The sequence below is a fragment of the Triticum urartu genome, chromosome 7 (assembly GCF_003073215.2).
Source record: "Triticum urartu cultivar G1812 chromosome 7, Tu2.1, whole genome shotgun sequence".
In the NCBI taxonomy this organism is placed as follows: Eukaryota; Viridiplantae; Streptophyta; class Magnoliopsida; order Poales; family Poaceae; genus Triticum; species Triticum urartu.
This window is the reverse complement of record NC_053028.1, coordinates 305,317,670-305,341,990: the sequence shown is the minus strand read 5'-3', so window position 1 is coordinate 305,341,990 and position 24,321 is coordinate 305,317,670. Positions and strand designations below refer to the sequence as shown.

Below are 24,321 nucleotides of genomic sequence, written 5' to 3'. Positions count from 1 at the left end.
TCAGAGCAGCACCACCCGCTGGTTGGTCGGCCCGAGCATGAGCTTGTCCATGGCCATATGATGACCAACAGATGATTTTTTTTATTTTTTTGCAACAAGGGTCTTAGGCAAGCTTTTGCAACAACACCTTTATTGCAAAAAAAAAATCTACAGAAACTCTGATTCAACAAAGAAAAAACTACAACAAGACCTCTATTGCAAAAAAAAATTAGCTAGCGGAGTAGCACACCCCAAACAATAGACGATTGGCCACACAAGCGGCCCTCTTATTTTATCATCAAACATGCATCCCGGGTAGCAAAATAACCATGTGTTATACTGCCATCTCATACGTTAACTTGGAAGGCTAGTGCAGTTCATACAGCATGAAGCTGCCTTCACATGAAACTATGAGTACATGATATATCGTGTACCTCCCTTTTTGGGGAATTATGCATATTTCAGGAATAATTTGGATGATAGTGCAAACTTCATACAAATATCATGTCTCATGAGCTATGATAAGGCGTGGGTTTGTAATCTTCTTAGAAACTGGCATCCTCTGTTGTCGGCCTCCTCAAGAAATAACGCAAGCTATTCGCGAGAACCTGCAGGAATGAACTAAATGAGAAAATACACTTTGGTGACCAGCGAAAATAATAGAGATACATTTGGCTCTAATCAGGATGGTCTGCTACTTATATTTTCCCCTTTTCACTAGATCAAAGATAGGACTTCTATACATGTCCCGGTTCCATGGTAATCTGATGCAACACCCAAGAGATAATTGCATGCATGATGAGTTTACCTGTTGCAAAGCCTTGATTAATGGCCTGCCCCGGTAACTGACATGGAATTTTGCCTTGGCCAGTAGCCCCTACAAGATACAAAATCTCAGCAGAAGAACAACTTTTGAATACAAAATCCCCAAATGACTGGTGTCACCTCAGTGTCAAATTCTCCAGATTGGACAGTGATATTGATGTCAGCAATGATCTTAACTAGATCAACCAACAACCCTGGACGGTCAGCTGATTCCACAACAAGTAAACTGAAATGGAACATTGGGGGATATCAAATCAATGCGATCTTATACTTATGGGGAAGAATAACAATATAGCAAACTGATGATCTTACTGCGGTCAAGAAAGCAAAGTTCAGATAATGCTAAGGGATATCTTATAGCCTATAGGCAATGCATTTTGTTATTCAATGCCGTCCAAAAACAAATCAGGTTCTCACAAAAAAAAAGCTGGTCATAGTCATTCGAGATGACAGCTAATCTCCAGTCAGATATCTTCTTTAGGACACAAGCTTGATCCACAAAAGAACCAAGAACGAATCATTATATTGCTTCTAGCCCCATAACAAGTACTCCCTCCGATCCATAATAAGTGTCGCAGTTTTGAACTAAGGTTAGTTCAACCTCAGTTCAAAACTGCGACACTCATTATGGATCGGAGGGAGTACTTTATTAGGATGAAAGCCAAAGTACATGAACTTTTCTTGTATTATGAAGAATAAAGCAACAGGGAAGACTACCTTCTTTCAGGACCATCGTCATAGATCTCTATGTGAGTTGCTATGTCCACATCAACCTGCCGATTTACATGCAAAAACTATTTACATATAGAAAAAAATTACGAATATCGAGCACATTAATAAGAGAAAACATAATTATGATGTGACATCAGACTGCAATTTCATGGGCATAGTATGAGCAGTTCATCCAAATTCGTGTACTCAAAACATATGAATGTATTCTGCAACAAGGCACTATCGAAATCATGTGTACCATAATTACTTTTTATATGGTCAGGTTTAGCAATCAATCGGGTATATATAAATTTACAGACAAGGCATTCCTATCATGAAGTTTACTATTACTCCCTCCGTTCCTAAATATAAGTCTTTTTAGAGATTCCACTATGGACTACATACGGAGCAAAAAGAGTGAATCTACACTCTAAAATATGTCTACATACATCCGTATGTAGTTTGTAGTGGAACCTCTAAAAAGACTTATATTTAGGAACGGAGGGAGTAGAACATAGTGTCTTGTAAACCTTCATGTGTTGTTCCTTCTCATAACACAAAGATAAATAATATGGTTTTAAGGTCGTCCATATAATTGAGATGTTTCCAGGTATTCAAGGTCGATAAGATAGAAGGTACAGACTCTTTGATTTATGGATGGATTTAAACAAGTACCACTTGCGTAGGGGGCTCTAGCCCAAAAGTTGCACCCATGGCCAATTGACTGCTAGCTTCCTAGTGTCAAATAAATAAAGACGCAGACGTTAGTTTACGAGATTTAAGTTAAGACATCTTAGCAAAGAAAAAAAGGGTCGAGGGAAATTACAGGATGATACTCAAGCATGTTGTTAATAATTGTCAGTCTTACTGCTTCTAACAACTCTGGGTCATCAATTTTGCGACCAGTTGACCTGTAGAGTATTGCTCTCACTCATTCTAGACAAGAAGTGATATGTGCAGAAAAGTACAATGAAGAAAGATGTCACATTCTGCTGTTATAACTGGAAGATCAAACTTATATGAGAGATTCCTCAAGCCAAGCTTTGCATATCTGAAATAATAATAAAATGATCCACTTACGACTTTGTTATAGAGAACTTATTGTGCTTGCCAGAAGAATCGAGGCAGACACTAGCTTTCACAACATTTAGCCCTAAATTCCTCAAGGCACTCATCTGCACATAGAACAGAACACCGAATTAATCAGCATTTCATGAATCCAAGATGGTGAAAATAAGAACCTAAGAGTGATGAATGGTAAAGGTAAATTGAAAAGGCAGTGTAAACAACACACAGTATCAAGAAGATCTCCAAGACGGTCACCCAAGGTTACTTCCACAATAGTTGCATCCGGATCTGAGTCTTGATCTATTATAACTTTTGGTGTAGGGACTGTATTACTGTTGCTAGAGCTCCCATTCTGCAAAACAAAGTATCTGCAGTTGAACATGGAGGTTCATCCAATGTTTTGTCGTAAGCAATGCTATCTACCTCAACAGCTGCAGGCGAAGCAGCTCTAGGAACCCTCAAAGCTGGAGACAATAATCTAAACAAAAGAAAAAATAGTTGTAATAATACACATGTGCAATATATATTGAGAATTGAAAGAGGTTGTGATGTAATAAGACAAAATGTTAAAGAGCTTAATGAGAAAAAATAATGAATAAAAATATTTCATCAAAATAACATCAATGCACTGTGTAGCAACTAGACCACTCACTTGAACCACATGGATGGAAATCATAACAGTTTTAACACCAGAAAGTGTATTAACAGCAGTTTAAATATATTTAATCAGTCGATGGAAACAAATTGATTCAAAGAAAGCAAGTATTCACACGGTGCAGCCAGTGTTTATAACACAATAAAATAGAATGAAGGAAACGCTTATAACCTATAGTTAGTTGCAACAGACAAGGGTACATTTTTCCAACACGACAAACCAAAGAATATAGTATCAAGCTTGATCATATCAGTCTGCACAAGAAACTATAACACATAAGTTCACAAATCCAGCAAGAAAGAAAGAAAGAAATATATTGCTGGCGTGACTACCTGCAAATGTAATCAACCCCTCAGCACCATAAAATTTCGGTCAGCTAAACTTATTACCACTGCTTTAGCTAAACTAGCTGTGACGAAAAAGTGAACTGACTTATCGTAATCATCACTGCGCCCCTAAAGTAATTAGCGCTACCATCAGTTCAACAATAAAATGACCCAGTGGAACCAGAATTTCACAAAAGCCTCACAGTTTTAACCAGAATTAAACCAACTATGAGGTATATTCTGCAGCTGAAACAAAACAAAAGAGTCTAAGCATTGAGTTATATCATGACGAAATCATTATGTAAGTTAGCACCAAGGATAGCGGATGAATCAAACAAAAAATTCTGCATCCCACTGAACAACACTATTATGCAGAATTCATTTTGAAGGGGCATCCGTTCTAAATTAAGAGCTCGAAACTTTGGAGCTAAGGCTACGAATCTTCGAATCCTAGCACAGCATCTTAGCATCCAAACGGGAAAAAAGACTCAGATTCTAATGTGCCAAAAGCGGAAGGAAATCTGGGCCAGTCTGCTCACCTCAGCTTAGCGGGCGCTGCCGGTGCAAGTGGCCGCCACCCGGCAAGCGGATGGTTCCCGGACGCCGCCGGAAATACGCCGGAACAGGTACGGAGGGTCCCGGCGGCTACGGCGACGGCCATTTCTGGAATCTTCTCCCCCACTCGGCCAAGAAACGTGCGAGGATTGGGATCAAATCTTATCAAATAAACCCGGGGGTGGGGTGGGGGAGGGGAGATGGTGCTACAAAGGAGAGGGCGCTGATGGGATCATAGCGAGGATATCTATGGCTGTCGCGGCGGCTCTATCCATAGGATAGAGAGGTGGAAACGGGAGGTTGGCTCGTGCTCTCCCTCTCGACCTCGCGGCCTCACCTCACCCTCCGCTCCAGATATACAGAGACACTCTCTTCTCTCTCAGTGATGTCCCTTTCTCATGGGTTGGAGAAGTGGAAAATGAAGGATGAGAGCATCTCCACTAGTGTGCCAAGAAGTCAGCATCTCCACTAATGTCCTAAGAAGTCTTCTGAAGCCATTTTTTAGGCATTCACAGACAAAAAACATCACATTCAGATCTTCAGAATCTTACTTTTCACTGAATTAGACGAAAAATACGGCCGGTGCGCCCAGGCCACACCCAGGCCATCGGGGGGCATCTGGGAGCACCGACGCTTTATTTAAGCCATCCAATTGGCCCACGTCAGCCATCCACCTCTCTCCTCTCCTCTCTCTCCTCTCTTTTCTCCTTTCTTCTACCTACCCCACGCACACACGTCGAGCCGCATGGGAGAGCAAGCTGGCAGTGGCCGTGGCCGGAGCTGGCACTCGTGGCCGGGGCAGAGCTCGTCCGCGCCAGCCTGTGCGTGGCCCGGGCGGAGCTCGCGCGGTGGTCGGAGGTCAAGAAGCAGCAGCGGCAGGCCCGGCCAGCGGTGAGGCGGGGCGAGTGCGTGTAGGATCAAAAGTATGTCTAGAGGGGGGGCGATTAGACTACTTGACCAAATAAAAACTTAACCTTTTCCCAATTTTAGTTCTTGGCAGATTTTAGCTATTCTAGGACAAGTCAAGCAATCATCACACAATTCAAGCAAGCATGCAAAGAGTTTATGGGCAGCGGAAAGTAAAGCATGCAGCTTGCGAGAATGTAAAGGGAAGGGTTTGGAGAGTTCAAACGCTATTGGAGACACGGATGTTTTTCCCGTGGTTCGGATAGGTGGTGCTATCCTACATCCACGTTGATGGAGACTTCAACCCACGAAGGGTAACGGTTGCGCGAGTCCACACAGGGCTCCACCCAAGGGGCAACGGTTGCGCGAGTCCACACAGGGCTTCACCCACGAAGGGTCCACGAAGAAGCAACCACCCACAAAGGGTCCACGAAGAAGCAACCTTGTCTATCCCACCATGGCCATCGCCCACGAAGGACTTGCCTCACTAGCGGTAGATATTCACGAAGTAGGCGATCTCCTTGCCCTTACAAACTCCTTGGTTCAACTCCACAATCTTGTCGGAGGCTCCCAAGTGACACCTAGCCAATCTAGGAGACACCACTCTCCAAGAAGTAACAAATGGTGTGTAGGTAATGAACTCCTTGCTCTTGTGCTTCAAATGATAGTATCCCCAACACTCAACTCTCTCTCATAGGATTTGGATGTGGTGGAAAGAAGATTTGAGTGGAAGGCAACTTGGGAAGGCTAGAGATCAAGATTCATATGGTAGGAATGGAATGTCTTGATCTCAACACATGAGTAGGTGGTTTTCTCTCAGAACATATGAGTAGGAATGTGTGTGTGTTCTGATGGCTCTCTCTCACTGAATGAGAAGAGAGGTGGAGGGGTATATATAGCCTTCACACAAAATCCAACCGTTACACAGTTTTCCAATCTCGGTGGGACCGAATCAATAAACTCGGTCGGACCGAAAATGTAAACCTAGTGACCGTTAGGAATTTCGGTGGGACTGACATGCAACTCGGTAGGACCGATTCGGTTAGGGTTTGGGCATAACGTAATCTCGGTGAGACCGATTACACAAACTCGGTGAGACCGAATTTGGTAATTAGCTAACCAGAGAGTTGGTCAGGCAAACTCGGTGGGACCAATTTGCTCTTTCGGTGAGACCGAAAAGTTACGAAAGGGAAACAAAGAGTTTGCAACCCCATCTCGGTGGGACCGAGATCCTTATCGGTAGAACCGAATTGCTAGGGTTTGGCAGTGGCCAATGACAAGTGAAACTCGGTGGCGCCGGATAGGAAGAATCGGTAGGACCGAGTTTGGCTTAGGGTTTAGGTCATATGTGGATATGGGAAAGTAGTTGAGGGTTTTGGAGCATATCACTAAGCACATGAAGCAAGAGGCTCATTAAGCAACATCTCATCCCTCCTTAATAGTATTGGCTTTTCCTATGGACTCAATGTGATCTTGGATCACTAAAATATAAAATGAAGAGTCTTGAGCTTTTGAGCTTGAGCCAATCCATTGTCCTTAGCATTTTGAGGGTTCCACTTTCACATCCATGCCATGCCAATCATTGAGCTTTCCTGAAATAATTATCTTGGAATAGTATTAGCTCAATGAGCTATATGTTGTTATGAATTACCAAAACCACCTAGGGATAGTTGCACTTTCAATCTCCCCCTTTTTGGTAATTGATGACAACATATAGATCAAAGCTTCGACAAATGATAATAAGCATGAAGTAAATCGTCGCTTTGAGAAGTATGTGATAAGTAAGAGCTCCCCCTAAATTTGTGCATATTTAAAATTTGCTTTGGACTGCAAATGCACAAAGAGTTGGAGTCATGGGTTACTCTTCCATGTCACATACATCTTGGTGGAGCGCTCAAAATGATAAGAATGAAATACATGCACTCATCACCAAGAATAGTGAATGATCACAAACGATAGATAGAATGATAATATTTAAGCAAGCATCAAGCAAACATTAAGTGTAGCTTATGATCAAACACATGATCATCAATGTCTCACAGATAATGACGTAGTATCAAGCACTCAAAAGCAGAAAAGGTTCGAAAAACCACCAAATAAAGCAAGAGAGAAAAGCAACACTCTCCCTCTCGAAGCCTATGATCTATACATCTTCTCCCCCTTTGGCAACAAGTTACCAAAAAGTTCCTAGAAAATGCATAGCACTAGATCGATGCTCAGGCTTGATCTTCAGGTGGCGGTGGAGTCCGGATCACTCCAAGGACGAAGGCTTCTGTAGATGTTGAAGTAGTCGCTGGAGTTTGAGCTGAAGTAGACGCTGGAGCTGAGGCTGTAGCTGGTGCTGAAGTAGTGGCTCTGGTGTCAGCAACTGGCACGGCAGACGACCTCGGGCCTCGTGGCACTCTAGAAAAAGCATGAGTCGTGGTCCTGCCTCTCCTCTCATTCATGTCCTCCTGGAGCTGCTCCACTGCAGACTGAACTTCCGTTACTTTGACATCCAAGTCATAAAACTTCTGTTCCATGATCCTCTCTAGGCTCTGCTGATTCTTAGTGAGGTTGGCCAGACTTTGCTCAATTCTCAGCGTAGATGCAATCAAGTAACCAAGCTGCTCTTGTTTGGTCTTCAAGAAGTAATCAGATGCCTCCGCTTGAGTAGGCATCCTGGCAGCTTTTTCCTTCCTTGCCTTCTCCTTCTTTGCAAATGCTTGGGCAGATGATGGCTCGTTCTCAGTCATAACAACTTCATTGTCCTCGAAATCTGGACGGATGGGCAGGTGTTCCTTATCCAACAAATATACGCCTGTGCCCATCTTGGAGTTGATGAGCTCCTGAATCTGAGGGGCATATCCACAGCTCCTCTTCTGATCTGCCGCAGTCCTTTTGATCGTTTCCACTATGAGGCTCATAACTTTGAATTTTTGAGGCACGTCAAAAACATGAAGCAAATTGACCGCGTGACCTCTGATCATCTTGTGATCTCTAGACTTGGGCAGAAGGGTGTGCCTAAGGATCCAGTTGATCGTAGGCAATCCTGATAGCAGATAATGCACTGAGCCAAACTTGAACGTGTCGAGTGCTTCATTCGGAATCTCCTTGTACATGTTGGACATGGAGTTATGGTCCATCTTTTTCTTGGCATAAATGTCCAAGTCATCTGCTTGCTCCTCTGGGGCATTGATTAGCTTCGCCCATTCCTCAACAGTAGAGTGGTACCTCGTACCCTCAGACATCCATGTAATCCTCCCATCTGGATAAAAGTGAGCTGTGGAGTAGAACTGCATGATGAGTTCCTCATTCCACTTTGTGAGCTTCTGCCCAACAAAGTCCTCTACTCCACACGCCTTAAAGCTGTCCTGAACTCCTGGGTAGTACTCTTCATTATCCTTGATATAGGTCCAGTCGACCCATCTCATGTCACATACAATTGGCTTCTTGTCAAGTAGCACTGTCTCATAGAAATCCTGTTGCTCCTTGGTATGAAACCTGTAGTCCACTGCAGTCCTTCTCCTAGAAGCATATGGATCTGCTTCTCTCCATTTCCTGAGCCCTGAGTCTCTCCTTAGCTTCATATCCTCAGCCACAGGATGAGCATCGTTGTGGTCTGGGATCTTGGGCTTGAGCTTCCGAAGGACACTCTCTTCTTCTTCCTCTGCAACAGTCTCAGGCACTGGGGCCTTGTTCTTCTCAGTGGCTGGGATGCTTCTTGTGTTTCTCTTTGGTGCACTTTTAGGCTTAGATGCAGCTTTAGGTGCTTCCTTGGGCTTGGATGCAGCTCCCCCTGACCTTATGGCATCTCCCATAAGTTTGGCTGCCTTGGGCGCTGGTGCAGCTGCCTCTTCTTCCTCCTCCTCTTCTACCATGATGGAGGCCTTCCCAAGCACTCTAGCCACAGTCTTCTTCACTCTGTCCTTCCTCTTCTTGCCCTCAGCTGCAACGGGCTCAATGGGAGCAGGCTTCTCAGTTGAGGCTCTAGCCTTTGACATGGGCTGCCTGCCTGCTGGCCTTTTGATTTTCAGGCCTGGCTTTGAGCCTTGAGCTGGCTCAACTCTCTTGGAAGTGGCCTCTTCCTCTGCCACATAGTCCTCATCTTCAGAATCTGAGGTTTTCTTCTTCCTTTGTCTCGTGGCAGCTTTAGGCAGGTTGCTGGGTGTGCTCCTGCTGCCATCATCTGAGGAACTTGAGGGGCTAGTGCCCTCACTCAGCTGCACTTGCTGCTCTGACAAGTTTTGGCTGTCACTCTGGTCTGACATGATGCAAACTGACTGCTGACCCTGTGAATAGATTATAGAGGAGATGGAGTGGATGAGCATCACAAAATGCAGAGATTTTTGCAAAAATAAATGATTCAAAAACTTAGTTTTAGTTTCCCACTGAAATCATCTCAGATCTACCGACTTTCAAACTCGGTGATACCGAAGCAGTTTGGGAACCTAAACTAGTGAACTCGGTAGGACCGAGTCACAGTTCGGTGGTACCGAGACTGCTAGGATTTCACTGAGTTCAAAAATCGGTCACACCGATAAGTAATTCTCGGTCAGACCGAGTCTCACTTGTGCAATGGCATAAGCCAAATCGGTGGGACCGAGTTTTTCAACTCGGTGGGTCCGAGATGGTTTCGGCGGATACCTAAACCTAGAATTTTCGAATCAAACCTAATCTATGAGCGTTTTGACTGGATAGAAGTGTTTTAATCGTGGCAAGAATCAATATGATCACAATGTGCTAGGAATCAGATTGAGGAATAGCACAAAGATCAAGTCCATACCCTAGTTCGGCGGGGACTTGCTACGGTGGCAACGGCGGGGCAGAAATCCCGTTGACGGCGACGGAGACCAGCGACTGGAGGCTGCTGGCGGCGAGAAGACGATCCAGAGACCTCGGGGCAGAGCAGGCTATTGCGCGGGCGAAGGGGTTCGGAGAAATTTCCAATTTTTTTGCCCGTGACTATATATAGCCCGACCCTGTCGGTGTGACCGAGTTGAACAACTCGGTGGCACCGAGATTCATAACTGCGTGCAGTTACTGAAACTCGGTGAGACCGAAAGGTTCAAATCGGTTGCACCGAGATCGAAAACCTAGATCAACTTAATGATCTCGGTAGGACCGAAAGTGGAGTATCGGTCAAACCGAGAATCATAAAGAGGTTTTGGAAGTTTAAGTCTATGACGAATCGGGGACTCCGAGCGCTCCTCACACAGAGTGGTTCGAATCTGACTTGATCAAATTTTGTGATGCATCATGAATAGAGTTTGAGATGAGAAAAGCATAAATAGCTAGAGGAGGTTCTTAGGCATTCTTGTCCATCCACTTGGCAAAAAGAAATAAAACTGAACAATCAAAGCAACAAGTGGATGTCCTCGAATGAGTAAAATATGCAATCAGCATGCTCACACAATAAGATGGCAAATGAAATATGTGGCAAGGCATGCACAACCAATTCTAGCATCTATCAAGCAATTTGCGATGACTAGGTCATCTATACATGAGTATATTGACTTAGGAGTCAAGTGAGAACACTTGATCGTAGGTCATACTCATCGTTTAAGCTCAAGTGGGGTTACCACTTTTACATAAAGCATTGTTTTGTTCACATCTTTAGAGTTGCTTTAGCTCAAATCTTAGAGTAAAGCTCCCCCTAGATGTGATATCCCCCTTAAGAGGGATGAACTAACCTTGGGTTTTGTCGATGATGACTTCATGTAGATATTGAAGATGTGGATGCTCAACGTTGATGTAGATCTCTTGGAGCTATCCATTTGAGTGAATTGCACTTTCAATACCTACATGGGTTAGTCCCACAAGGAACAAGCAAGGATATCCATAGACATAGAGTGATGCACACAAAAGATGATGTCCATGAAAGCTTTTAGGTTACCTTGTCCCTTGTCTTACCAACAAGAGGGTTTGTGACTCCTTGAACTAGTGCAAGATGTGGAAGTTGATTGCACTTGTTCTTGCCAAAATGATAAGAGTGAAGTATGTTGGCGGAGTCACCCTCAAGAACTCTCTAATTCTTTTTCTTTTGGATCCACATCATCTTGATGGGAATCCTTGGAGTTGTAGTCGTACTTGATGAAGTGGAACTTGAAGAAGTCTTGGGAATCCACTTGACTAAGGTCTTAGGAGCTTCTTCAAATGCATCATTTTCCTCTTGAAGCTTGTCCTTGCCTTTTTGCTCGTAGTCTTGTGGTGGAAGATCATCTTGAGCTTGTGTCCCCTTGAAAGAAGTATACTTCTCTTGTTGAGGGACAAACTTTGTCTTGGGGTATTGATCTTCTTCCCATTCAACTCCATTGGCATTGAACTTTTGTTCAAAACCAACACCTTGATTCTTCCGGTGCATTCCTTGCTTGCGCACAATTTCCTCGAATTGCTTACTCCCGGCAAGGCTTTTGTACACTCTTTTCTCTATAATTCCCTTCAATAAGCTATTTTCTTGCTCAAGTGTAACTTGGCTAAGAGAATCATTAGTGGAATCAAGAGAACTACTAGAAGCAACAATATTGAATTTAGCATGATCATTGTTACAACTAGAGGAAGAATCTTTCTTGTTAAACTTGACTTGAGGCATGTAAGTGGATAAGAGTAAACGCTTGGCAATGTAAGAAGAACTTTTCTTGCGGAGATCATCATTGATTGCCTTTAAGAACTCATGCTCTTGCTCAAGATTGAGCTTTTCAAAGCGTAGTTTCTCATGAGCTCTTAAAAGTTCTCGATGATCTTCGAAGATAGTGTCATGAGCCAACTTAAGAGTTTTTAGTTCTTTAGTTAGAGCCTCAATCTTCTCCTTATCATTGTCATTCGTTTTATCTTGATTAGCATGATTAATTGGTCTTTCATCATAGTACTCATCACTAGAGTTGTCACCAAGCAAATCATCACCTAACAAGTCATCTTCATCACTATTGAAATCAACATACTCGGGGTGTGTTACCTTAGGACCTTTGGCCATGAAGCATCTTCCAATTCCTTCATTTGGTGAGTCAAATATGTCGTAGGAGTTGGATGACACAAGTGCTAGACCGGCAACACCTTCATCTTGAGTATATTCGGAGTCGGAGTGATAACTTCTCTCGGAGTGGCTGTCGGAGTCGGAGCCGGATACCCATTCACCAACATGAGCTTGATGTCTTCGTCTTGTGTAGCTCCTTGATGATTTTTCCTTCCTTTCCGAATCCTTACTTCTCCGTGAGTATCTTCGTTCATAACGATCATCTCTACTCCTTCTCTCTCTTGGTGGTGATCCTTTGCTTCTTCTTTTTGGAGAATCTTCTCTTCTCTTGTAGGGAGCCGTACACTCATTGGAATAGTGTACGGGTCTTCCACAATTGTAACAGTTTCGCTCTCGACTAGAAGATCTTTTGTCATTGTAGGACCTTGATTCGGAGCTTCTATCTTTGCTTCTACTCTTGTAGAACTTGTTGAAGTTCTTCACCATTAAGCTCAATTCTTCATTGAAGTCTTGTTTCTCACTTGATGATGTAGGGGCTTCACATGAGGCTTTATAGGCACCACTTGATTTGTTGTGAAGTTCCTCTTTATCCTTAAGTGACATCTCATGAGCAACAATTCTTCCAATCACCTCCGTTGGCTTGAGATCTTTGTAATTGGGCATCATTTGGATCAATGTGCACACGGTATCATATTTTCCATCCAAGGCTCTTAGGATCTTCTTGATGATGAATTTATCGGTCATCTCTTCACTTCCTAAGCCGGCAATCTCATTTGTGATGAGAGCAAGCCTAGAGTACATTTCAGCGACACCTTCACCATCCTTCATCTTGAACTTGTCAAGTTGGCTTTGAAGCACATCCAACTTGGATTCCTTGACGGAGTCGGTACCTTCGTGCATATCAATCAAAGTGTCCCAAATTTCCTTTGCATTCTCAAGGCGGCTGATTTTGTTGAATTCTTCGGGGCACAATCCGTTGAAGAGAATATCACAAGCTTGAGCATTGTATTGCAACATCTTCAACTCATCCGCGGTAGCTTCACGGTTTGGTTCTCTCCCATCAAAGAAGTCACCTTGCAAACCAGCACACACAATAGCCCAAACAGCGGGGTTATGTCCAAGAATATGCATTTTCATTTTATGCTTCCAACTAGCAAAATTAGTACCATCCAAGTAAGGACCTCTACGGTGATAATTTCCCTCGCTAGACGCCATACTCTCCTAGGTTGTGAAACCAAGGCTATGACCACCAAAAGCTATGGAGATCTAGCAAATGGAGACCAAAGCTCTGATACCACTTGTAGGATCGAAAGTATGTCTAGAGGGGGGTGATTAGACTACTTGACCAAATAAAAACTTAACCTTTTCCCAATTTTAGTTCTTGGCAGATTTTAGCTATTCTAGGACAAGTCAAGCAATCATCACACAATTCAAGCAAGCATGCAAAGAGTTTATGGGCAGCGGAAAGTAAAGCATGCAGCTTGCGAGAATGTAAAGGGAAGGGTTTGGAGAGTTCAAACGCTATTGGAGACACGGATGTTTTTCCCGTGGTTCGGATAGGTGGTGCTATCCTACATCCACGTTGATGGAGACTTCAACCCACGAAGGGTAACGGTTGCGCGAGTCCACACAGGGCTCCACCCAAGGGCAATGGTTGCGAGAGTCCACGAAGGGCTCCACCCACGAAGGGTCCACGAAGAAGCAACCACCCACAAAGGGTCCACGAAGAAGCAACCTTGTCTATCCCACCATGGCCATCGCCCACGAAGGACTTGCCTCACTAGCGGTAGATCTTCACGAAGTAGGCGATCTCCTTGCCCTTACAAACTCCTTGGTTCAACTCCACAATCTTGTCGGAGGCTCCCAAGTGACACCTAGCCAATCTAGGAGACACCACTCTCCAAGAAGTAACAAATGGTGTGTAGGTAATGAACTCCTTGCTCTTGTGCTTCAAATGATAGTCTCCCCAACACTCAACTCTCTCTCATAGGATTTGGATTTGGTGGAAAGAAGATTTGAGTGGAAAGCAACTTGGGAAGGCTAGAGATCAAGATTCATATGGTAGGAATGGAATGTCTGGGTCTCAACACATGAGTAGGTGGTTCTCTCTCAGAACAAATGAGTTGGAATGATGTGTGTGTTCTGATGGCTCTCTCACTGAATGAGAAAGAGGTGGAGGGGTATATATAGCCTTCACACAAAATCCAACCGTTACACAGTTTTCCAATCTCGGTGGGACCGAATCAATAAACTCGGTCAGACCGAAAATGTAAACCTAGTGACCGTTAGGAATTTCGGTGGGACTGACATGCAACTCGGTAGGACCGATTCAGTTAGGGTTTGGGCATAACGTAATCTCGGTGAGACCGATTACACAAACTCGGTGAGGCCGAATTTGGTAATTAGCTAACCAGAGAGTTGGTCAGGCAAACTCGGTGGGACCGATTTGCTCTTTCGGTGAGACCAAAAAGTTACGAAAGGGAAACAGAGAGTTTGCAACCCCATCTCGGTGGGACCGAGATCCTTATCGGTAGAACCGAATTGCTAGGGTTTGGCAGTGGCCAATGACAAGTGAAACTCGGTGGCGCCGGATAGGAAGAATCGGTAGGACCGAGTTTGGCTTAGGGTTTAGGTCATATGTGGATATGGGAAAGTAGTTGAGGGTTTTGGAGCATATCACTAAGCACATGAAGCAAGAGGCTCATTAAGCAACACCTCATCCCTCCTTAATAGTATTGGCTTTTCCTATGGACTCAATGTGATCTTGGATCACTAAAATATAAAATGAAGAGTCTTGAGCTTTTGAGCTTGAGCCAATCCATTGTCCTTAGCATTTTGAGGGTTCCACTTTCACATCCATGCCATGCCAATCATTGAGCTTTCCTGAAATAATTATCTTGGAATAGTATTAGCTCAATGAGCTATATGTTGTTATGAATTACCAAAACCACCTAGGGATAGTTGCACTTTCAGTGCAGCGGGGCGGGGCGCGTGTGGCCGCCAGGGGCACGGTGGGGCGCGCGCGGCGGCCAGGCGGAGGGGGAGCGGCATCGGCGGCGGGGAAGCGGGGCGCCGGGAGGTGCAGGAAGCGGAGGCTGGGCCAGCGGACAGAGGGGTCGGCGAGGGGGTAGTCGAAGTCGTCGCTGGCGGTGGCGGAGGGCGCTGTTGTGGCCCCGGCGGTGGCGCGGCGGGGGTGGTGCACAGAGGGAAAGGGAAGGGTGGTGGGGAGGAGACGGCCATGAGAGGCATCGGGTCCGAAACGGAGGGGGGTCACCCGCGCCTGGAGGTGGCGGTGGAGTTGCAGGTGTGGTCTCCACGGGCGTCGGGGCCGGAGGAGAGTGGAGCCCCGCCGCGCGGCGGGGCCAGAGGCGCGGCGGCCAGGGCGGGGCGGAGGTCGCGCGGCGGCCAGGGCGTGGCTGCCGGCGAGTTCGACGCGCCGCGTGGTCGTCTGCGGCGGGGGTGTCGTCGGTGCAGCAGGCGTACACGCTCAACACCGGGCTCGTCCTCGTCGGGCCCCGCTTCTCGCCCTTCCGGGGGCGCAACGAGTGGGAAAATTCCCGCCCCTAGGCCAAACTTCTCGCCGGCAGCCCCCCAAGCGGCGAAAAAATGCCTCCTGGGAGGCTCAACGGCTGGAGATGCTTTTAGGGAAGAGTGTTAGAAAGGAGACCGGTGTTTGGTGGAATAGTTGTTGTATTGCTTAAGCCTCATGGGCGCGCGCGCACACACACACACACACACATATATATATATATATATAGGAGCACAAAATGATTAACTTGGAGTACAAGACAAGGCAAGATCAAATCCTAGTCTATCATATACTTCCAAATAATTATATACTCAACATCCCCCGTAGTCATAACGGTAGCGGCGCATACGGTGAGACTGGAGAAGAATTCGAAGGCAAGACGACGGACCTCCCCCCCTCCTGCAATAGTCGTAACGGTCGACGCATCACGGAAGGCGTGGTTGAAGTGGAAACCGATGAGGTTGCTCAAGCAAGGCGGTAGCCCTTTGTGTCGTTTGTTGATATAGCCGAGACCATAGGGTGGTGTGGCCATGCGAAGAATGTCGTGGTCGATGTCGAATCCGAGTGGCCGGTGTCGAGGAAGTCGCCGTGGAGCCGCGGGCGCAAGGAGGCGCCGAGTTAGTCATGGGCGCAGTGGTGTCGAGGTAGTGGTGCGTCGAAAGGAGGACGGTGTTGACGAGGCGTCGCGCTGGGTTTGTCAAACCCGGGGACACATCGTGGACGAGGGCACGCATTGGTGTTGCCAGCACCGAGCATGCGTAGACGGACGAAGACGAAGTTGACAAAGTGCCGCACCAGGCTTGCCAGGCTCGGGGACATGTCGTGGACGAAGGCACGCATCGGTGTTGCCAGCACCGGGCATGCGTAGATGAGAGACTTGCACAAGCTGTACGCCATGTCAAGGAGTCAAAGGGCCGGCAGAGAAGAAGACTCGACGACAATTGTCGCGTCAATCGGCGTGGGCCGATGTCACCAACGGTGGTCGGAGTAGACGAAGTGGTCGGGATAGATGACGGCGACGCTGGCGAGGAGCTGGTGTTGAACGAAGACAAAGGAGGTGGACTGGCGGCAGCGGCGGCTGCGAGGGTAGTGGCAGCGGCGGCCGAAGAAGAGTGGTGGCAGCGGCCTGACGGTGACGGCGGCGGCTAGGTTAGGAGTGCGGCGACGATGCTCGAAGTAGGCGAGGAACCCGACAATGTGACGAAGACCAGCGTGGACGATGGCGTTCCCGCACCGAGGGAGATGGCGCGGCGCATACCACAGGAGGTCGATGCGCGATGACGGCGGAGTGAACCACGGGCCGCAGCGCTACAACCCGAAGGAGCGACGCAACGGCGGCGGGCAGGCCGGGATGGCGGCGGAAAGACCTCGGGGCGGTGGTGGGGACCGCGGGCCACGACGGGACAGCCCGAAGGGGCGGCGGAGCGCGGGACGGTGGCAGGGACCGCGTATCGCGGCACTATGACCTGAAGAGGCGATGCAGCGGCCACACGCGAGTCGATGCAGTTACGAGGAGAACCATGGGGCAGCGGTGCTGCGGCCCGATGGGTCGACACAGCGGCAGCCCGTTGCTCAATTGGTGGAGGGATCGATGCGCTGAACTCGGGAATGATCTTCATGAGACCTGCAGAGATGCGCGCAACCGACGGACTAGATTGGTCGCACGATGTATATGAGACGGATCGGCAGACGGGCGGATGATCAATCTGATTATGCGCGATGTGAGAGTTGGAAAATGCACACGATAGCAGATGGCCACAAACCAGCGAAGGAGTACAAGAAGCCCAGCGTGTGCGCACGAAGAGTCGCGAGGGCCGCGCGGCGTTGGTGCATGAGGGTGAAGGTCACCTGGCTGCAGCGGACGGCCGCAGCAACAGTAAATCAGCACACATCGGCCAGCGCGTGCACGCATGGTTTGGCTCATGCATGCCTCTTGTGGCATGGTGGCTGGCTTGATGAAGTCTGGATGAACCGAATGGGGGCGGGGGTGGTTGTAGGTCCGATCGAAGAAGGGGCGGCGATGATCGGCACAACTTGTCGAGCGGACTAAGACGCGGACGGCGGCCGTTTCCGGCCACCGTGTAACCCATGAGGCTGCTAGTCGAAGAAGACATCGGTGCAGTCAATGCCAAAGTCGGAGTAGAGGCGCAACGGTCGACGGCGACGGCGCGCGACGCAAACCGTTCATAGATCGGAAAAATAAAAGAGAAACGTCGATCAAGATGATCGACGACAGAGAGAAAAACCTGGATCAAAGGATCGAAAGAAAGACTCTCTAGGGCAACCGGTCAACACAACCAGCGACAAACCCTAGGTACGGCAGCGCGGCCCCCGACGGCGGTCATGGAGGCCGACTGCTCCCGGGGCGGCGCAGAGCGGAAGCGACGGCGACGACTAGGGTTTGGATCGGTTAGACTGATACCATGTTAGAAGAGAGAGGTTTAGTGAAATAGTTGTTGTATTGCTTAAGCCTTGTGGGCATATATATAGAAGTATAATGATCAACTTGAAGTATAAGATAAGGCAGAACCAAATTCTAGTCTATCCTATACTTCCTAATGATTATATACTCAACAAAGAGGACAAGGCAGATAAGTTTGTTGAGGCTGCTTGGGTCATAAAAGCATCTCAACTACAAACTCATATAGTGAAGACAATACACTGAATAAATATATAAAACTATATCTACTACCTACTAATAAAGCAAGAGGCGTTTCGTCAATTTTTTTTATCCGTTCATCACCGATTTTTTTTCTATCCGAGATGGTACTAAATTCTTATGCGTTTATCTGCTAGGAAAATAAATTTCGTATATGGGTCGCACGTTAAGGCCCAACGAACTCAGCCCACTTATTTTTCTGCCCATGCAGCTGGGAAATTCTATTTTATGCACTGGACAACAAATAGTCGGATTCGCACAGGACACCCATTAATGAGCCAGCCCATTTTTCTTTTTTTATGTGTTTTACTTCTATTTTTATTCTTCTTTTTCTATCTCTTTTTACCTTTTCAAGTTTATTTTTCTTTTAGAATTTATTTCGTAAATTTAAAAAATTTCAAAAAACGCTCAGAATTAAAAAAAAATAGATTTTGACAAATGTTCAAAATTCCAATTTTTTGTTGCTATTTTGAAAAAAAATCAGAACTTGCAAAAAGTTGCCCAAATTTTTTTATTGTTTGGGATTTCTGAAAAGAAAATGGCATTTCAAGAAATGCTCAAAATTTGAAAAATATTCATGTTTTAGTGAAAATTTCAAAATTAAAAATAATGCTCGTGTATAAAAGATACACATTTTCTAAAAATCTTATGAATTTTCAACGCATGTTCCCGTTTTAAAAAAAAATAATTCACAAATTCAAATAATGTTGATGTTTTTATTTAAAAGGTTGTGTTTTCAGAAAATATTTCTGAATTTTAAAAGATGTTCCCTTTCATATTTTGTTCGCTTTTTTTAGTGTACATAATTTCCAAAAAAATGTTCAAGATTTAAAAAATTGTTCATGTTTCCAAGAATATTGAGAAACTTCATACCTTAAAATCTCCTCGATTGAAAGGATTGAAAGAAAGAGTAATTTGAATAACTAATGGGCCTTCTCTAGCGTACGATGATGAGTCTTAAATGCCCTCGATCAATGAATGGAAAAATAGCGGACTGATTCCTTCACACGTGGCGAAACCGAAAACCTAAATGTTCCTTTTTCGTGTGCACATAGAGTTTTGCTTGCACATATAATTCTCACTTACTTTAAATGCATATTATTTTATCTCCTGTTGCAACACACGGGGACATGTGCTAGTATTATATAATACAAGTACAACAATAGTTCAAATATAAAGACATGCGCAAGGCATCTCAACTACAAACTCATATAGTGAAAGCAATACACCGAATAAATATATGAATATTATATAATACAAGTACAACAATAGTTCAAATCCAAAGACATGCGCAAAGCATCTCAACTATGAAATCATATAGTGAAGGCAATACACCGAATAAATATATAAATATTATATAATACAAGTACAACAATAGTTCAAATCCAAAGACAAACGCAATATAAGAGGTGGCAATTAAATTTGTTCAAAGAATGTGCAATCAAACACAATTAGACGTGATCAAATCAAGTAACATCATTGTTGACAAAATCATCGCCATCACCACCAGCCATAGCATCACCGTCATCAACATTGGCCAAAGAACCATCACCACCATTGTCGGAAGCACCACCACTACCACCATCATTGGCGGAAGCACCACACCTCCATGGGCCGAAGTACCACCATCGGACATAAGATCATTAAGCTCTTGCCTCCTTCAAAACATGATCTCCATTCTTTTCAACTCCCAAAACTCTTATCATCGGTTCCATGCCATTTGGATCCATCATCAAGAACCGGTCTTCCTCTGTATTCTTGTTGTCCTTCCTCTTTTGCTCCTCAAAAGCGATCTTGTGCCCCTTGAAGGCACATCTTTTCTCCCACTTTGCCTCCTTTTGTTGGTTCTTATTCTCGGCCAACACCCCCTTGGTTTCCAAATGCTTCTCCATCATGGTTATCTTTAACATCACCATTGAACTAATTTGCTCCCTCGGGCTAGAGGCCTCGGCCGACCTCTTCACCATATATATGTCCATCTTTCTTCCATCGGATTTCCCTTGTTTCTTCCTCCCCTTGGTGCATCATCACTATCATCATCGTCTTCCAAGTTAATGAGTGCACATTTCATTGGTGGAGCTTCTTCATCCCTCAACTTCTATTTCTCATTGTGTTCAAGCAAGCTCCAACAATGTTGGGGCAAGAATGGTTTACCTTTGGAAACTGGCATTTGCTTGAACCTTTCATGCGCAATGCGATCCTACATTTGGAAAAGAGGCAAGTGTGATATCAAATTTGCATTAAAGCAAACAAGATCACAAATGTGTGCAACAAAATGACAACAAACTCACATGGTCATCAATTGTGCACCAATTCGGGGGGGGGGGTGCATTCCTCACTTGTTCCAAGTAATCACTCCAACGGCTACAATGTTTTGGAGTGATTTCAATGAATAGGCTAATGGGGTAGGCATGAGCTTATGATACTTGTCCTTAATGTGTTGTCATTTTTTGCCCTTTTGATCATTGTCGGCAACCACATCAAGTGACACACTTTCCCATGCTCTCACCAAACAAACATCCTCCATCTCCGTGTAATTGCCGCTTCATTTTCCAAATCTTGCTTGGATAGCATTGAAAACCTCCTCCTCAATCTCTTCTACATCACCATTGTCGACAACCCCTTCTTCCACCTTGTCTTCCATGCCGGGATCTGATATGTCTCCAACGTATCTATAATTTTGTATTGTGTCATGCTATTATATTATCTGTTTTGGATGTTTTATATGCATTAATATGCTATTTTATATTATTTTTGGGACTAACCTATTAACCTAGAGCCCAGTGTCAATTTCTGTTTTTCCTTGTTTTAGAGTTCGCAGAAAAGGAATACCAAACGGAATAAAACTTTTGCGATGATTTTTCTTGGACCAGAAGACATCCAGAGGACTTGGAGTGCAAGTCAAAGAAGCCACGAGGCGGCCACAAGGATGGAGGGAGCGCCCAGGGGGTAGGGCGCACCCCCACCCTTGTGGGCCCCTCGTGACTCCACCGACCTAGTTTCTTCGCCTATATATTCTCATATATCCCAAAACCAACAGAGGGAGCCACAAAACCACTTTTACATCGCCGCAACCTTCTGTACCCATGATATCCCATCTAGGGGCCTTTTCCGGCGTCCTGTCAGAGGGGGATTCGATCACGGAGGGCCTCTACATCAACACCATTGCCCTTTTGATGAAGCGTGAGCAGTTTACCACAGACCTACGGGTCCATAGCTAGTAGCTAGATGGCTTTTTCTCTCTCTTTGATTCTCAATACCATGTTCTCCTCGATGTTCTTGGAGATCTATTCGATGTAATACTTTTTTTTGCGTTGTGTTTGCCGGATCCGATGAATTGTGGATTTATGATCAGCTTATCTATGAATATTATTTAAATCTTCTCTAAATTCTTATATGCATGATTTGATATCTTTGAAAGTATCTTCAAACTATCGATTTGGTTTGGCCAACTAGATTGGTTTTTCTTGCAATGGGAGAAGTGCTTAGCTTTGGGTTCAATCTTGCGGTGTCCTTTCCCAGTGACAGTAGGGGCAGCAAGGCACGTATTGTATTGTTGCCATCGAGGATAAAAAGATGGGGTTTTCATCATATTGCTTGAGTTAATTCCTCTACATCATGTCATCCTGCTTAATGCGTTACTCCGTTCTTTATGAACTTAATACTCTAGATGCATGCTCGATAGCGGTCGATGTTTGGAGTAATAGTAGTAGATGCAGAATCGTTTCGGTCTACTTGACATGGACGTGATGCCTATATTCATGATCATTGCCTTAGATATCGTCATAACTTTGCGCTTTTCTATCAATTGCTCGACAGTAATTTGTTCACCAACCGTAATATTTTCTATCTTGAGAGAAGCTCCTGGTGAAACCTATGACCCCCGGGTCTATTTTCCATCATATAAGTTTCTATCTTCCATCATATAAGTTTCCGATCTACTATTTTATTTTCCGATTTACTTCCTTTGCAATCTTTTACTTTCTGATCTATAAACTAAAAATACCAAAATATTTACTTTACCGTTTATCTATCTCTATTTAGATCTCACTTTTGCAAGTAACCGTGAAGGGATCGACAACCCCTTTATCGCGTTGGGTGCAAGTTGTTTGATTGTTTGTGCAGGTATTCGTTGACTTGTCCTTTGTCTCCTACTGGATTGATACATTGGTTCTCAAACTTAGAGAAATACTTACTCTACTTTGCTGGATCACCCTTTCCTCTTCAAGGGAGACTCTAACGCAAGCTCAAGAAGTAGTAGGAAGAATTTCTGGCACCGTTGCCGGGGAGATCTACGACAAGTCAAGACATACCAAGTACCCATCATAAACTCTCATCTCTTGAATTACATTATTCCCCATTCGCCTCTCAATTTCCTCCGCCCCACTTCTAAAACAATTTTCGAAAAGATTTGCCTTTCTTCGTCCATCTTCTGTGTGTATTCTTCGCTTGCTTTTTGTGTGCTCGTGTGTTGGATCATTTGTCTTGCTTTCATGGCTAGTCCTCCCATCATTGTTAGCACTCCCGATAATGAAGTTCTCAATTTTAAGCAAAGGGAGGGAGAAAATTTAAAAGATGCTCCATATAGAATTTGCAATGCTCAAAATAGATCTACTCAAAAGCAATCTACTATTGTTCTTCTTCGCAATTTTTATGTGGGTGTTACTCCTCGGAATAGATATGTTCTAGATACCATTACCGGAGGGAATTTCTTGGGTAGCCATACTTTTGATTCTTACAATGCCATGATAGATTTGTTAGGCCCACCACCTCTCTTGATTAATGGAACTATTTTAACCTTGGAGCATGTAATGCAAAGGCTTGATATTATTAAGAATAAGATTGCCACCGTTGAATTGATTGAAAATTTGGATAACAAAATTCATAATCAGATTACTCGATATGGACTAAAGTAGGAGTCACCTTAAAGAATCTTAGGGAAAAGGAACCCCTAGTTAACAAAAAGATAGATCAAGATTCTACTAGAATTGACAAATTAGAAGATATCATTATCAACTTGGGTTCCACTTTTCCCTCCCTTAAAACTACTCAAAATCTTCCTCCTACTAAGATTGCCAAGTTTATTTATGTTCCTAAGAATAAGGGTGCATCTTCTAGTAAAGACAATGAAGATCTCAAATCAATAAGTATTCACCCCAATTTTCTCGATATCATTAAGGAACCAATTGTCACGAATGAATTTTTTGATTTCTTGCCTAGGAGTTTGATCATTGATAAAACCAAAGAATATCCTAAGAGTTATAAGTGTGTAGTTGAGGAATTGCACGCCAAAGATGATAATACTTAGATCTATTTGTGTTTTATGCCTAGCTAAGGGCGTTAAATAATAGCGCTTGTTGGGAGGCAACCCAATTTTATTTTTGTTTTTGCTTTTTAGGTTCTGTTTTGCAATAAATAATTCATCTAGCCTCTGGTTAGATGTGGTTTTGTGTTTTAATTAGTGTTTGTGCCAAGTAAGACCTTTTGATGAGGACATCAATACCATTGTTACACCCATAGCCCCTGCTGCTATACATACTGGACCAATTACTAGAGCTCACGCACGCCAATTGAATTATCAGGTACTTTCGTTTCTTGGTAACGATTTTAATGTTCATGAGAATATGATGCTGCCTAAATTGGATACATTTGTTTTGCTTACAAATGAAGGGCGTAGCTTGGACAAGAAAGATGAACCTTGGAGCAAGTTCAAGCATGGAGATGATGGCATGCGCAAGGGGATTAAGAACAGAGTTACAAGTGATGATTTCAGGACTTTGAAGCCACCATAAGGAGTGCATGAAGCCTTGGACGAAATATAAAAGATGCCACTTCATAAACTTTGTCCAGAGGCTATTTTAGGTGCTGCGTCACCTTATTATTGGGCCAGGCCCATGTATTTTTGAAATACTTAAGTATAGGCTGTTTTTAGAGTCTGTATGTGTGGGGAAACAAGAGTTAGAGTTGGTTTCGGACCCCTCCTCCAAGGGCCACGAAATTCCACCCTCTTCCTCCATATATACAGCCCTTAGGGCGTCGTTTAGACTTTGAGTTTTGTTTAGATTAAAAGTTTGGCATAGCTGCAACTTCGCGTACTTCGTTTGTGTTCAACGACCAGACCAAGGCGTCACAGAACCCCACCTTGATCAATAAAGT

The 24,321-nt window shown here is 44.6% G+C and overlaps 1 protein-coding gene across 1 annotated transcript; it reads right to left on the bottom strand.

Moving 5' to 3' along the window:
• Window positions 1-238: 238 nt before the first annotated feature.
• Window positions 239-4,464, bottom strand: LOC125524457 (ACT domain-containing protein DS12, chloroplastic). Its single transcript, XM_048689515.1, has 10 exons — window positions 4,104-4,464; window positions 3,007-3,061; window positions 2,810-2,935; window positions 2,596-2,690; window positions 2,342-2,426; window positions 2,191-2,250; window positions 1,522-1,577; window positions 925-1,030; window positions 788-856; window positions 239-587 (listed from the first exon to the last, which is right to left on the bottom strand). Exons 1-10 carry the CDS (start codon window positions 4,223-4,225, stop codon window positions 525-527), a joined length of 837 nt encoding a protein of 278 aa, XP_048545472.1. The 5' UTR covers window positions 4,226-4,464; the 3' UTR covers window positions 239-524.
• Window positions 4,465-24,321: the final 19,857 nt, after the last annotated feature.